Consider the following 18,044-nt stretch of genomic DNA (forward strand, 5'->3'; position numbering starts at 1 on the left):
CTCTCTCCAATTTTCCCCCTCACTCCCCTTCCCAAAGATTTCCCCCCACAGTCACATCCACAAAGTTGCCTTCATTCTCCACCCTCTCTCGTCCACCTCATCGCTCTACCTCCTCCAATCTTCCAACTGTCCTCTGCCCCCTCTCTCATTATTCCCCACTGTACCACATCCAATCACAACCAAACCTTTTCTCCTCCTCATCCAACCCTCTCCCCTAGCTTTCTGCAATCCCCCACACTCTTTCAACAACTCTCCTTACCTCCACACCAACTCCCTCGACCAATCCTCCCCCTCCTCTGCACCCAATACCACCTCCCCTCCCTCTTCCTTTACAGTGTGGACCTCAAATACCCGGGGCCTTCACTCAAACCTGACATCTTTCCATACAGGTTGCCATTGACAATCCAGACATCATCTGTTTAACAGAAACTTTCCTCCCTCAAGACATCACTGACTTCCTAGTATCTCTCCCTGGTTAATCCCACCTCTAGTACGACAGACCTGAGCCTCCTCCTGGTAGCAGAGTTGCTCTATTCATCAAAAACTCTATTCCTCACTCACCATGAACTGCCCTCTCTCCCCACACCCCGAGGAATACCTCTGGCTACGGATCCCACTCCACTCCCACCTCATGTTTATATGTGTGTTGTACCATCCACCAAACAGTGATGACTCCATTTACACCTTACTCTGCGAAAACATGGACCAACTACTCTTCTCTCATCCCAACTCTGTCTTCCTCATATGTGGTGACTTCAGTTGTCATCATGCCAGTTGGCTAGGTGTGAGTACCTCTCTCACCTGTCATGGAACTTCAGCAAAAGACTTCTGTGATTCATTGGGACTGACTCAATTGGTCAAGTTCCAGACCTGGACCTTAACCAATGGCACTCCATCTCTTCTGGATCTGATATTCACCAATTACACTGAAAATATCTGCTGTTCTTCCTACACTCCAATTGGTTCATTCTGACCACGTGATTGTCAATGTAGATAGCTCTCTGACTGTTATTGGAGAACCACCTCAGTGCCGTTAAGTCTGGCATTTCACTCAGGCCGACTGGCAGGGACTTCATGCAGAATTCAAGCAGAAACTTGGAGACTGATTTCCCATCTCTATTTCCTCTGACATCAACTCGTCCTGGGAATTCTTTCAAAGAATCTCTCTCTCTCTCACTCTCACTCTCACTCTCACTCTCACTCTCACTCTCACTCTCACTCTCACTCTCACTCTCACTCTCACTCTCACACACACACACACACACACACACACACACACACACACACACACACACACACACACACACACACACACACACACACACACACACACACTTATCCCATCATGTCTTCAGATAGCCTACCCCTTCCTCACACCCTTGGTTCTATCTTACACCCTTGGTCCTCCAATACCACATATCTGGTACCCTATTTTCTTGCATGTGAGGGATGAGATCAGAGGAATCTCATTGGGTTCAGAATATTAAACCTTTCACATTATTTAATTAACATCATGAAGAGAATATATTTATTAATACAACAAAAATACATTATATGATGATAAGTTCATCATAAACCTTTCATTAAGTTTCTTCAATAATCTTGAAACCGAACCTTGTGATAAAAACAAAAATTGAACAGACAACCAAGTATAAATCCAAATAATCAACATATTTTTGAACAAATTGTAAGTCCTTTATGGGTTGTGTAATGAATAGACAAGTGTATGTTGGATTTAAAATGGGAACCAGGAACAGACTTGAGCTGGTTGGTGTCCAGGGCGAGCTCTTTGAGTTGTGTTAGTTTATCAAACACTCCGTTTGGGACAGACTGGAGCTTGTTTTCGTGCAGATACAGGATTGTGAGTTTGGTTAGTTTATCAAACACTCCATCAGGGAGTGACTTGAGCTGGTTGGTGTACAGATCTATAAAATGAATGTGGATCAACTCGCTGCGCTTTCCTCACCACACGTCACAACAGAAGAACAAACACCACCTCGTTATTAAAAGCCACCGCCACAACATTACTGAAAACACCTCTCCACCACTTTAATTAAAAGACTTTACCACCACGTTTTTAAAAACACCTCACCACCAAATGATTAAAAACACCTCACAACGATATTATTAAAATACCTCACCACCACATTAATAAACCACCTCACCACCAAATTATTAAAAACACCTCACCAAAATATTATTACAAACACCTCACCATGATATTATTAAAAACACCTCACCACAATATTATTACAAACACCTCACCATGATATTATTAAAAACACCTCACCACGATATTATTACAAACACCTCACCACCAAATTATTAAAAACACCTCACCACCAAATTATTTACAAAACCTCACTACCAAATTATTAAAACCATCTCACCACCGAATTATTAAAACCACCTCACTACCAAATTATTAAAAACAACTCACCACCAAATTATTAAAACCACCTCACTACCACATTAATAAAACCACCTCACTACCACATTAATAAAACCACCTCACCACCGAATTATTAAAAAGACCTCACCACGATATTATTAAAAACACCTCACTACCATGTTATTAAAAAACACCTCACTACGATATGATTAAAAACACCTCACTACGATATGATTAAAAACACCTCACTACCATGTTATTAAAAACACCACACCACGATATTATTAAAAACACCTCACGATGATATGATTAAAAACCCCTCACTGCCATGTTATTAAAAACACCTCACCACGATATTATTAAAAACACCTCACTGCCACGTTATTAAAAACACCTCACCACAATATTATTAAAAAACACCTCACTGCCATGTTATTCAAAACACCTCACTACGATATGATTAAAAACACTTCACTGCCATGTTATTAAAACACCTCACTACGATATTATTAAAAACACCTCACTATGATATGATTAAAAACACCTCACTACCAGATTAATAAAACCACCGAATTATTAAAATTCACCTCACCACCGAATTATTAAAAAGACCTCACCACGATATTATTAAAAACACCTCACTACCATGTTATTAAAAAACACCTCACTACGATATGATTAAAAACACCTCACTACGATATGATTAAAAACACCTCACTACCATGTTATTAAAAACACCACACCACGATATTATTAAAAACACCTCACGATGATATGATTAAAAACCCCTCACTGCCATGTTATTAAAAACACCTCACCACGATATTATTAAAAACACCTCACTGCCATGTTATTAAAAACACCTCACTACGATATGATTAAAAACACTTCACTGCCATGTTATTAAAACACCTCACTACGATATTATTAAAAACACCTCACTACGATATGATTAAAAACACCTCACTACCAGATTAATAAAACCACCGAATTATTAAAATTCACCTCACCACCGAATTATGAAAAAGACCTCACCACGATTTTATTAAAAACACCTCACTACCATGTTATTGAAAACATGGTAGTGAGGTGTTTCAATGTGTGTAACTGCCATGTAACTGCCATGTAGTTTACTGTAACTGCCATGTAACTGTAACTGTCATGTAACTCCCTCACTGCCATGTGTAACACTTCACTGCCATGTTATTAAAAACACCTCACTACGATATTATTAAAAACACCTCACTACGATATGATTAAAAACACCTCACTACCAGATTAATAAAACCACCGAATTATTAAAATTCACCTCACCACCGAATTATTAAAAAGACCTCACCACGATATTATTAAAAACACCTCACTACCATGTTAGTGAAAACACCTCACTGCCATGTTATTAAAAACACCTCACTACGATATGACTAAAAACCCCTCACTGCCATGTTATTAAAAACAACTCACCACAATATGATTAAAAACCCATCACTGCCATGTTATTAAAAACACCTCACCACGATATTATTAAAAATACCTCACTGCCATGTTATTAAAAACACCTCACCACGATATGATTAAAAACCCCTCACTGTCATGTTATTAAAAACAACTCACCACGATATTATTAAAAACACCTCACTGCCATGTTATTAAAAACACATCACCACCAAATTATTATAAACACCTCACTACCAAATTATTAAAAACACCTCACTACGATATTATTAAAAACACCTCACTCTGATATGATTAAAAACACCTCACTGCCATGTTATTAGAAACACCACACCACGATATTATTAAAAACATCTCACTCTGATATGATTAAAAACCCCTCACTGCCATGTTATTAAAAACACCTCACCACGATATTATTAAAAACCCCTCACTGCCATGTTATTAAAAACACCTCACCACGATATGATTAAAAACCCCTCACTGCCATGTTATTAAAAACACCTCACCACGATATTATTAAAAACACTTCACTGCCATGTTATTAAAACACCTCACTACGATATTATTAAAAACACCTCACTATGATATGATTAAAAACACCTCACTACCAGATTAATAAAACCACCGAATTATTAAAATTCACCTCACCACCGAATTATTAAAAAGACCTCACCACGATATTATTAAAAACACCTCACTACCATGTTATTAAAAAACACCTCACTACGATATGATTAAAAACACCTCACTACGATATGATTAAAAACACCTCACTACCATGTTATTAAAAACACCACACCACGATATTATTAAAAACACCTCACGATGATATGATTAAAAACCCCTCACTGCCATGTTATTAAAAACACCTCACCACGATATTATTAAAAACACCTCACTGCCATGTTATTAAAAACACCTCACCACAATATTATTAAAAAACACTTCACTGCCATGTTATTAAAAACACCTCACTACGATATGATTAAAAACACTTCACTGCCATGTTATTAAAACACCTCACTACGATATTATTAAAAACACCTCACTACGATATGATTAAAAACACCTCACTACCAGATTAATAAAACCACCGAATTATTAAAATTCACCTCACCACCGAATTATTAAAAAGACCTCACCACGATTTTATTAAAAACACCTCACTACCATGTTATTGAAAACATGGTAGTGAGGTGTTTCAATGTGTGTAACTGCCATGTAACTGCCATGTAGTTTACTGTAACTGCCATGTAACTGTAACTGCCATGTAACTCCCTCACTGCCATGTGTAACACTTCACTGCCATGTTATTAAAAACACCTCACTACGATATTATTAAAAACACCTCACTACGATATGATTAAAAACACCTCACTACCAGATTAATAAAACCACCGAATTATTAAAATTCACCTCACCACCGAATTATTAAAAAGACCTCACCACGATATTATTAAAAACACCTCACTACCATGTTAGTGAAAACACCTCACTGCCATGTTATTAAAAACACCTCACTACGATATGACTAAAAACCCCTCACTGCCATGTTATTAAAAACAACTCACCACAATATGATTAAAAACCCATCACTGCCATGTTATTAAAAACACCTCACCACGATATTATTAAAAATACCTCACTGCCATGTTATTAAAAACACCTCACCACGATATGATTAAAAACCCCTCACTGTCATGTTATTAAAAACAACTCACCACGATATTATTAAAAACACCTCACTGCCATGTTATTAAAAACACATCACCACCAAATTATTATAAACACCTCACTACCAAATTATTAAAAACACCTCACTACGATATTATTAAAAACACCTCACTCTGATATGATTAAAAACACCTCACTGCCATGTTATTAGAAACACCACACCACGATATTATTAAAAACATCTCACTCTGATATGATTAAAAACCCCTCACTGCCATGTTATTAAAAACACCTCACCACGATATTATTAAAAACCCCTCACTGCCATGTTATTAAAAACACCTCACCACGATATGATTAAAAACCCCTCACTGCCATGTTATTAAAAACACCTCACCACGATATTATTAAAAACCCCTCACTGCCATGTTATTAAAAACACCTCACCACGATATGATTAAAAACCCATCACTGCCATGTTATTAAAAACACCTCACCACGATATTATTAAAAACACCTCACTGCCATGTTATTAAAAACACATCACCACCAAATTATTATAAACACCTCACTACCAAATTATTAAAAACACGTCACTACGATATTATTAAAAACACCTCACTACGATATTATTAAAAACACCTCACCACCATGTTATTTATAACACATCACCACCATGTTGTTGATAACACCTCACCATTATGTTATTGATAACACCTCACCACCATGTTATTAATAACACCTCACCACCATGTTATTAATAACACATCACCACCAAATTATTATAAACACCTCACTACCAAATTATTAAAAACACCTCACTACGATATTATTAAAAACACCTCACTACGATATTATTAAAAAACCTCACCACCATGTTATTAATAACACCTCACCACCATGTTGTTGATAACACCTCACCATTATGTTATTGATAACACCTCACCACCATGTTATTAATAACACCTCACTACCATGTTATTAATAACACCTCACCACCATGTTATTTATAACACCTCACCATCATGTTATTAATAACACCTCACCATCATGTTATTAATAACACCTCATGGCCATGTTATTAAAATCACCTCACCACCATGTTATTAATAACACCTCACCATCATGTTATTAATAACACCTCACCATCATGTTATTAAAATCACCTCACCATCATGTTATTAATTTCACCTCACCATCATGTTATTAAAATCACCTCACCACCATGTTATTAATAAAACCTCCCCATCATGTTATTAAAATCACCTCACCACCATGTTATTAATAACACCTCACCACCATGTTATTAATAACACCTCACTACCATGTTATTAATAACACCTCACTACCATGTTATTAAAATCACCTCACCACGATGTTATTAAAAACACCTCACCATCATGTTATTAAAAACTCCTCACCACCATGTTATTAAAAACACCTCACCACCATGTTATTAATAACACCTCACCATCATGTTATTAATAACACCTCACCACCATGTTATTAATAACACCTCACCATCATGTTATTAATAACACCTCACCACCATGTTATTAAAATCACCTCAGCATCATGTTATTAATAACACCTCACCATCATGTTCTTAAAAATGCTTCACCATCATGTTATTAATAACACCTCACCACCATGTTATTGATAACACCTCACCACCATGTTAATACAAACTCCTCACCATCATGTTATTAAAAAAACCTCACCATCATGTTATTAAAAACACCTCACCATCATGTTATTAAAAACACCTCACCTCAATATTATTATTATTCGACACTGCACAGATTTGTGTGTATATATATATATATATATATATATATATATATATATATATATATATATATATATATATATATATATATATATATATGTATATAGTTACGGCTGTGGAAATTCGCAGAGCACCAAAGAGGTCCTTAGATCAGTTATGCCGACGCCGAGCTTGCTGACAGACCTCGACTCAGATTCAGCAAACGGTCTTGACAGCATCAGCCCACGTGTCCTAAAAACATGCTCTGCTGCTCTTGCTCACCTTCCCACTGGTCTATTCAACCTTTGATTTGCTCAAGGTCATCTGACATCTGCTTGGAAATCAGCAAACAAGACCACTCTGCATAAGAAAGGGGCTAAATAAGATCCCTGCAACTACAAACCAATCAGCCTTCTCCACATCATCAGTAAGGTAATGGACTCCATCATCGCTTCAGACATGAAGTCATTGCTCTTCTCCAATGGGTTGATTTCCAATCATTACCATCGATTCAGACCAGTTCACTCGACCCTGGACATGCTGCTTCTGCTCTCCCAACAATGGATGGAGGTACTCAATGTCAGACATGAAATCACAGCCATCTCTCTCCACAGTTTGCTTGCATTCAATATGGTCTGGCACCCTGCCCTGCTCACCAAACTCTCTTCCGATGGTATTCAAGGACATCTCCACTCATGGCTTGCAGACTTCCTCTCCTATCACTGCCAACATGTGGCTTTTCATGGAGTTCTCATCCTCTCTTCATGTTCAGGCTGGAGTTCCTCAAGGCAACGTTCTTGGCCCTGTTCTCTTTCTGGTTTTTATCAATGATCTATCTGACTCAATGGAAAATCCTCCTTTTCTCTTTGCTGATGACTACACCCTCGGCTTTGCCATCTCTCATCCCCCAGATTGGCAAGTAGCAGCCTCTTCACTCTCTAGAGACGAGGATACAATCACAAGCAGGTCCAACACATGAACATGTCTTTTGACCCTGACAAATCTCACACTCTTATGATGTCTCTCCAAAAGGAGCATATGGAAACATACCATCAACTTTCTCAATGATCCTCTTGAAGAAGTCCTTTCCTTCAAGCTTCTGGGTCTCACTATCTGTCATGATCATTTCTGGGAAAGCCACATTTCCAAGCTGGCCTGCAAAGCCAGTCACCGAGTGGGCATCCTCTGTTGTGCAAAGTCCGTCCTTGGCCCACCCAGGCCCATGCAAAGCTGGTAATAGGGCCAGGCCAGATGGGAAATTTCGGACCCCATTTCAAACTGCTCATTAAGTACTTTTATAATCAGTGCTAATACATATGACTAACACTTTCCAAATGCCGTGCAAATGGTCTGACACAGTCAATTCTCACTGACCACCTGTCTTTGACATTTTATGCAGTGAGACAGAAAGGTGTTCTTTCAGTATTTCCCACCGCTGGGGACTTGAACTGAAGACATTGAACATTTTCTGTATGGTCGGCCCATGCCAACTGGCCCACTTGACCCCCCCCCATCTGTTCTGGCCTGGGCAAACTTGAGCTCCTGACCACATACGAAGCTTTCGTCCACAGCCTGATGGAGTACTGCTCTCTCCTCTGTGCTGGTGCTCCCACCTCTCTCGCTGTGGAAACCAAGACATTTCGGATCATTGGTATCTTCCGCGATGAGGCTGTGTCTTTGGGTCTCTCACTCTCTCACTGCAGGCAGGTTGGTGGTCTTTCTGTCTTCTCCCATCTCTTCTCCGGCCTCGCCCCCCCTACTCTGTCTGAGATATCCCCACCCTCCCATATTTCCGCAGGGCATTCAAGGTCCGCCAGCAACCCCCTTCTGGTAAAACTACCAAAATGAAGAATCACTGCCCACCTTCACTCCTTCATTCCTCTTTTTTTCTCTGGAACAAATTCACACACTCTCTTCAATCCCACGCTTCCCTCCAGGTCTTCAAAACATCTGTTTACCACCATCTCCAATCTTCCCCCATTCAAAACCACAATAATTTCCACCCATACTAATCCACCCCAAACCCAAACCCAAACCCAAACCCCCCTGTCTCCTGCTCCCCTTTTGTACGTTCTGTGTGTTAGTTCTCATACGAGCCTCGACAGTGAAAGCAAGAAAAAAGAAAACCTCCTTCCAGAATCACAACTTGCATCACCAAGAATCAAAACAGCCACATGACCCTGAAAACCGCATCAACCTCAATTTCACTTCGAAAGCATTATTCTTTCATGGACAGAATCATCTTTCATCCTAACTGGAGACAAATCCAGGAATTTCCTCCAATGTACTGAACCACCCTTCAGGAATAAGGTGGTTTCAAGAGAAGGGTCTCCACCATTTCTCAGATCAACTTTTGGATGAGCCCTGAACACTGGGAATGAGAAGTAGAAGCAACAACCCTGAAATGAACGAAGAAAGGAAATCCTAAAAACATCCAAATTGTTTCCTACTTATTGTTATTTTCTTGCATGTGAGGGATGAGATCAGAGGAACCTCATTGGGTTCAGAATATTAAACCTTTCACATTATTTAATTATCATCATGAAGAGAATATATTTATTAATACAACAAAAATACATAATATGAAGATTTGTTCATCATAAATTTTTCATTAAGTTTCTTCAATAATCTTGAAACAGAACCTTGTGATTAATTCAAAAATGTGATAAAAACTGTAATTGTGTAATTGTAAACTGTAAAAACTGTAAAAAAAAACCAAGCCTTCTCCCAATCATCAGCAAGGTGATGGAATCCATCATCGCCTCAGATATGAAATCCTTCCTCTTCTCCAATGGCTTGATTTCCAATCATCAATTTGGTTTCAGACCAGGTCACTCTACCCTGGATATGCTGCTTCTGCTCTCCCATCAATGGATGGAGGTCCTCAATGCCAGACAGGAAATCCGAGCCGTATCCCTGGACATATCACGTGCTTTTGACACAGTCTGGCACCCTGCCCTACTCACCAAACTCTCTTCCCATGGTATTCAAGGCCATCTCCACTCATGGCTCGCAGACTTCCTCTCCTGTCGCAGTCAACGTGTGGCCCTAAATGGAGTTCTTTCATCCCCTCTTCCTGTGCAGGCTGGAGTTCCTCAAGGTAGCGTTCTGGGCCCTGTTCTTTTTCTGGTTTTCATCAATGATCTCTCGGACTCTCTGGAAAATCCTCTATTTCTCTTTGCCGACGACTCCACCCTCTGCCGTACCATCTGTCATCCCTCAGACCGGCAAGCAGCAGCTTCTTCGCTCACTGCAGATCTGGATAAAATCACAAACTGGTCCAACACGTGGAACATGTCTTTCAATCCAGACAAATCTCACACTCTCACTATGTCTCTTCGAAAGGACCGTTTACAAAACCCCCCATCCACTTTCTCAACAATCCTCTGGAAGAAGTCTTTTCTTTCAAGCTTCTAGGTCTCACTATCTGCCATGACCTTTCCTGGGAAAGTCACATTTCCAACCTCGCCTCAAAAGCCAGTCGCCGACTGGGAATCCTCCGTCGTGCTAAGTCCTTCCTCGGCCCTCTTGAGCTCCTGACCACTTACAAAGCTTTTGTCCGTAGCCTGATGGAGTACTGCTCTCCCCTCTGGGCTGGTGCTCCTGCCTCCCACCTTTCTCGGCTTCACGCTGTCGAAACCAGGGCATTTAAGATCATCGGCATCTCCCGCAATGAAGCTGAGTCTTTGGGCCTCTCACTCAATCACCGCAGGTTGGTCGGTGGTCTTTCTGTCTTCTACCGACTCCTCTCCAGCCTTGCCCCCTGCTCTCTCTGCGATTTGTCCCCACCACATTTCCACAGGGCGCTCAAGGTCCGCCAACAACCCGCTTCTGGTAAAACTACCAAAATCACGAATCACTGCTCATCTTCACTCTTTCATTCCTCTTTTTTCCCGCCTTTGGAATAAACTTCCTCACTCTATTCTTTCCCATTCTTCCCTCCAGGCTTTCAAAACAGCTGTTCACCACCACCTCTTATCTTCCCCCATCCAAATCCTCGATCTTTTCTACCCCCGATAATCCACCCAAGCCCACTTCCTTCATTTCTCCTGCTTTCCTTCCTGAAAGTCCCTGAAATGTCCATTTTCTCTTCGCCATGTTCCCCATCCCATCCGCATCCCTCTCCCTTCCACAGTTCACCTAATGTGTCTGTTCCCCACTGTTTTGTCCCTTCCACTCCCGCCCCTCTTGTCTCATGCCTCCTTGCTGTGAGTTGTGTGTTAGCTCTCATACGAGCCTCGACCAAGGTATACAAAAAAAAAAAATAATAATAATAATTGAACAGACAACCAACTATAAATCCAAATAATCAACATATTTTTGAACTAGTTGTAAGTCCTTTATGGGTTGTGTAATGAATAGACAAGTGTATGTTGGATTTAAAATGGGAACCAGGAACAGACTTGAGCTGGTTGGTGTACAGGGCGAGCTCTTTGAGTTGTGTTAGTTTATCAAACACTCCGTTTGGAACAGACTGGAGCTTGTTTTCGTGCAGATACAGGATTGTGAGTTTGGTTAGTTTATCAAACACTCCATCAGGGAGTGACTTGAGCTGGTTGGTGTGCACATATATAAAATGAATGTGGATCAACTCGCTGCGCTTGCCTCACCACACGTCGCAACAGAAGGACAAACACCGCCTCTTTATTAAAAGACACCGCCACAACATTACTGAAAACACCCCTCCACCACTTTAATTAAAAGACTTTACCACCACGTTTTTAAAAACACCTCACCACCAAATTATTAAAAATACCTCACTACGATTTTATTAAAAACACCTCACCACCAAATTATTAAAAACACCTCACTGCCATGTTATTAAAAACACCTCACTATGATATTATTAAAAACACCTCACTGCCATATTATTAAAAACACCTCACCATGATATTATTAAAAACACCTAACCACCAAATTATTAAAAACACCTCACCACCAAATTATTAAAAACACCTCACCACCAAATTATTAAAAACACCTCACTACGATATTGTTAAAAACACCTCACTACGATATTATTAAAAACACCTCACCACCAAATTATTAAAAACACCTCACTACGATTTTATTAAAAACACCTCACCACCAAATTATTAAATACACCTCACTACAATATTATTAAAACCACCTCACTGCCATGTTATTAAAAACACCTCACCACGATATTATTAAAAACACCTCACCACCAAATTATTAAAAACACCTCACTATGATATTATTAAAAACACCTCACTACGATATAATTAAAAACTCCTCACTACGATATTATTAAAAACACCTCACCACGATATTATTAATAACACCTCATCCTCATGTTATTAACACCTCACCACCATGTTATTAATAACACCTCACTACGATATCATTAAAACACCTCACCATGAAATTATTAAAAACACCTCACCACGATATTATTAAAAACACCTCACCACGAAATTATTAAAAACACCTCACCATGATATTATTAAATACACCTCACTGCCATGTTATTAAAAACACCTCACTATGATATCAATAAAAACACCTCAACATGAAATTATTAAAAACACCTTACCACGATATTATTAAATACACCTCACTGCCATGTTATTAAAAACACCTCAACATAAAATTTTTAAAAACACCTCACCACGATATTATTAAAAACACCTCACCACGATATTATTAAAAACACCTCACCATGAAATTATTAAAAACACCTCACCACGATATTATTAAAAACACCTCACCACGATATTATTAAAAACACCTCACCACGATATTATTAAAAACACCTCACCACGAAATTATTAAAAACACTTCACCACGATATTATTAAAAACCCCTCACTGCCATGTTATTAAAAACACCTCACTCCGATATTATTAGAAACACCTCACCATGAAATTATTAAAAACAACTCACTGCCATGTGATTAAAAACACCTCACCACAAAATTATTAAAAAGACTTCACCATGAAATTAGTAAAAAACACCTCACCACGAAATTATTAAAAACACCTCACCACGAAATTATTAAAAACACCTCACCATGAAATTATTAAAAACACCTCACCACGATATTATTAAAAACACCTCACCACGATATTATTAAATACACCTCACTGCCATGTTATTAAAAACACCTCACCATAAAATTATTAAAAACACCTCACCACGATGTTATTAAAAACACCTCACTGCCATGTTATTAAAAACACCTCACTCCGATATTATTAAAAACCCCTCACTGCCATGTTATTAAAAACACCTCACTCCGATATTATTAGAAACACCTCACCACCATGTTGTTAAAAACTCCTCACCACAATATTATTAAAAACACCTCACCACAAAATTATTAAAAACACTTCACCATGAAATTAATGAAAACCCCTCACCACGATGTTATTAAAAACCCCTCACTGCCATGTTATTAAAAACACCTCACTCCGATATTATTAGAAACACCTCACCAAAAAATTATTAAAAACAACTCACTGCCATGTGATTAAAAACACCTCATCACAAAATTATTAAAAACACTTCACCATGAAATTATTAAAAAACAGCTCACCACGAAATTATTAAAAACATTTCACCAAGAAATTATTAAAAACACTTCACCATGTAATTAGTAAAAAAAAACCTCACCACAAAATTATTAAAAACACTTCACCACGATATTATTAAAAACCCCTCACTGCCATGTTATTAAAAACACCTCACTCCGATATTATTAGAAACACCTCACCATGAAATTATTAAAAACAACTCACTGCCATGTGATTAAAAACACCTCACCACAAAATTATTAAAAAGACCACCATGAAATTAGTAAAAAACACCTCACCACGCAATTATTAAAAACACTTCACCATGAAATTATTAAAAACACTTCACCATGAAATTATTAAAAACAACTCACTGCCATGTAATTAAAAACACCTCACCACGAAATTATTAAAAACACCTCACTGCCATGTTATTAAAAACACCTCACCACCAAATGATTAAAAACTCCTCACTACGATATTACTAAAAAGACCTTACCACCAAATTATTAAAAATACCTCACTACGATTTTATTAAAAACACCTCACCACCAAATTATTAAAAACACCTCACTTCCATGTTATTAAAAACACCTCACTGCCATGTTATTAAAAACACCTCACTATGATATTATTAAAAACACCTCACTGCCATGTTATTAAAAACACCTCACCATGATATTATTAAAAACACCTCACTATGATATTATTAAAAACACCTCACCACCAAATTATTAAAAATACCTCACTACGATTTTATTAAAAACACCTCACCACCAAATTATTAAAAACACCTCACTGCCATGTTATTAAAAACACCTCACTATGATATTATTAAAAACACCTCACTGCCATATTATTAAAAACACCTCACCATGATATTATTAAAAACACCTAACCACCAAATTATTAAAAACACCTCACCACCGAATTATTAAAAACACCTCACCACCAAATTATTAAAAACACCTCACGACGATTTTATTAAAAACACCTCACTACGATATTGTTAAAAACACCTCACTACGATATTATTAAAAACACCTCACCACCAAATTATTAAAAACACCTCACTACGATATTATTAAAAACACCTCACCACGATATTATTAAAAACACCTCACCACCAAATTATTAAATACACCTCACTACAATATTATTAAAACCACCTCACTGCCATGTTATTAAAAACACCTCACTACGATATTATTAAAAACACCTCACCACCAAATTATTAAAAACACCTCACTATGATATTATTAAAAACACCTCACTACGATATAATTAAAAACTCCTCACTACAATATTATTAAAAACACCTCACCACGATATTATTAATAACACCTCATCCTCATGTTATTAACACCTCACCGCCATGTTATTAATAACACCTCACTACGATATCATTAAAAAAAACACCTCACCATGAAATTATTAAAAACACCTCACCACGATATTATTAAAAACACCTCACCACGAAATTATTAAAAACACCTCACCACGATATTATTAAATACACCTCACTGCCATGTTATTAAAAACACCTCACTATGATATCATTAAAAACACCTCAACATGAAATTATTAAAAACACCTCACCACGATATTATTAAATACACCTCACTGCCATGTTATTAAAAACACCTCACCATAAAATTATTAAAAACACCTCACCACGATATTATTAAAAACACCTCACCATGAAATTATTAAAAACACCTCACAATGAAATTATTAAAAACACCTCACCACGATATTATTAAAAACACCTCACAACGATATTATTAAAAACACCTCACCACGAAATTATTAAAAACACCTCACCACAAAATTATTAAAAACACCTCACCACGATATTATTAAATACACCTCACTGCCATGTTATTAAAAACACCTCACCAAAAATTATTAAAAACACCTCACCACGATGTTATTAAAAACACCTCACTGCCATGTTATTAAAAACACCTCACTCCGATATTATTAAAAACCCCTCACTGCCATGTTATTAAAAACACCTCACTCCGATATTATTAGAAACACCTCACCACCATGTTGTTAAAAACGCCTCTCCACAATATTATTAAAAACACCTCACTACAAAATTATTAAAAACACTTCACCATGAAATGAATAAAAACACCTCACCACGATGTTATTAAAAACCCCTCACTGCCATGTTATTAAAAACACCTCACTCCGATATTATTAGAAACACCTCACCAAAAAATTATTAAAAACAACTCACTGCCATGTGATTAAAAACACCTCATCACAAAATTATTAAAAACACTTCACCATGAAATTATTAAAAACACTTCACCATGAAATTATTAAAAAACAGCTCACCACGAAATTATTAAAAACATTTCACCAAGAAATTATTAAAAACACTTCACCATGTAATTAGTAAAAAACACCTCACCACAAAATTATTAAAAACACTTCACCACGATATTATTAAAAACCCCTCACTGCCATGTTATTAAAAACACCTCACTCCGATATTACTAGAAACACCTCACCATGAAATTATTAAAAACAACTCACTGCCATGTGATTAAAAACACCTCACCACAAAATTATTAAAAACACCTCACTATGATATTATTAAAAACACCTCACTACGATATAATTAAAAACTCCTCACTACGATATTATTAAAAACACCTCACCACGATATTATTAATAACACCTCATCCTCATGTTATTAACACCTCACCACCATGTTATTAATAACACCTCACTACGATATCATTAAAAACACCTCACCATGAAATTATTAAAAACACCTCACCACGATATTATTAAAAACACCTCACCACGAAATTATTAAAAACACCTCACCACGATATTATTAAATACACCTCACTGCCATGTTATTAAAAACACCTCACTATGATATCATTAAAAACACCTCAACATGAAATTATTAAAAACACCTCACCACGATATTATTAAATACACCTCACTGCCATGTTATTAAAAACACCTCACCATAAAATTATTAAAAACACCTCACCACGATATTATTAAAAACACCTCACCACGAAATTATTAAAAACACCTCACCATGAAATTATTAAAAACACCTCACCACGATATTATTAAAAACACCTCACCACGATATTATTAAAAACACCTCACCACGAAATTATTAAAAATACCTCACCACAAAATTATTAAAAACACCTCACCACGATATTATTAAATACACCTCACTGCCATGTTATTAAAAACACCTCACCATAAAATTATTAAAAACACCTCACCACGATGTTATTAAAAACACCTCACTGCCATGTTATTAAAAACACCTCACTCCGATATTATTAAAAACCCCTCACTGCCATGTTATTAAAAACACCTCACTCCGATATTATTAGAAACACCTCACCACCATGTTGTTAAAAACTCCTCACCACAATATTATTAAAAACACCTCACCACAAAATTATTAAAAACACTTCACCATGAAATTAATAAAAACACCTCACCACGATGTTATTAAAAACCCCTCACTGCCATGTTATTAAAAACACCTCACTCCGATATTATTAGAAACACCTCACCAAAAAATTATTAAAAACAACTCACTGCCATGTGATTAAAAACACCTCATCACAAAATTATTAAAAACACTTCACCATGAAATTATTAAAAACACTTCACCATGAAATTATTAAAAAACAGCTCACCACGAAATTATTAAAAACATTTCACCAATAAATTATTAAAAACACTTCACCATGTAATTAGTAAAAAACACCTCACCACGAAATTATTAAAAACACTTCACCACGATATTATTAAAAACCCCTCACTGCCATGTTATTAAAAACACCTCACTCCGATATTATTAGAAACACCTCACCATGAAATTATTAAAAACAACTCACTGCCATGTTATTAAAAACACCTCACCACGAAATTATTAAAAACACCTCACTGACATGTTATTAAAAACACCTCACCACCAAATGATTAAAAACTCCTCACTACGATATGATTAAAACACCTCACTACGATATTATTAAAAACACCTCACCACCAAATTATTAAAAACACCTCACCACCAAATTATTAAAAACACCTCACTATGATATTATTAAAAACACCTCACCACCAAATTATTAAAAACACCTCACCACCAAATTATTAAAAATACCTCACTACGATTTTATTAAAAACACCTCACCACCAAATTATTAAAAAC

The 18,044-nt window shown here is 36.9% G+C and overlaps 1 protein-coding gene across 1 annotated transcript in view; it reads right to left on the minus strand.

Annotated features, from left to right (window-relative positions):
• Positions 1-1,665: 1,665 nt before the first annotated feature.
• The window catches only part of LOC147012358 (uncharacterized), a 45,057-nt gene continuing 28,678 nt past the window's right edge, over positions 1,666-18,044 (minus strand). Inside the window, exons 6-7 of the mRNA XM_085856379.1 lie at positions 11,692-11,864; positions 1,666-1,902 (exon numbers count right to left, since the gene is read on the minus strand). Coding sequence (XP_085712505.1) covers positions 1,666-1,902; positions 11,692-11,864 — 410 coding nt within the window. The remainder of the gene's footprint in view (positions 1,903-11,691; positions 11,865-18,044) is intronic.

This window comes from Eptatretus burgeri, chromosome 15 (genome assembly GCF_056783735.1).
Source record: "Eptatretus burgeri isolate ZD-2024b chromosome 15, Ebu_testis_v1, whole genome shotgun sequence".
Taxonomy (NCBI): Eukaryota; Metazoa; Chordata; class Myxini; order Myxiniformes; family Myxinidae; genus Eptatretus; species Eptatretus burgeri.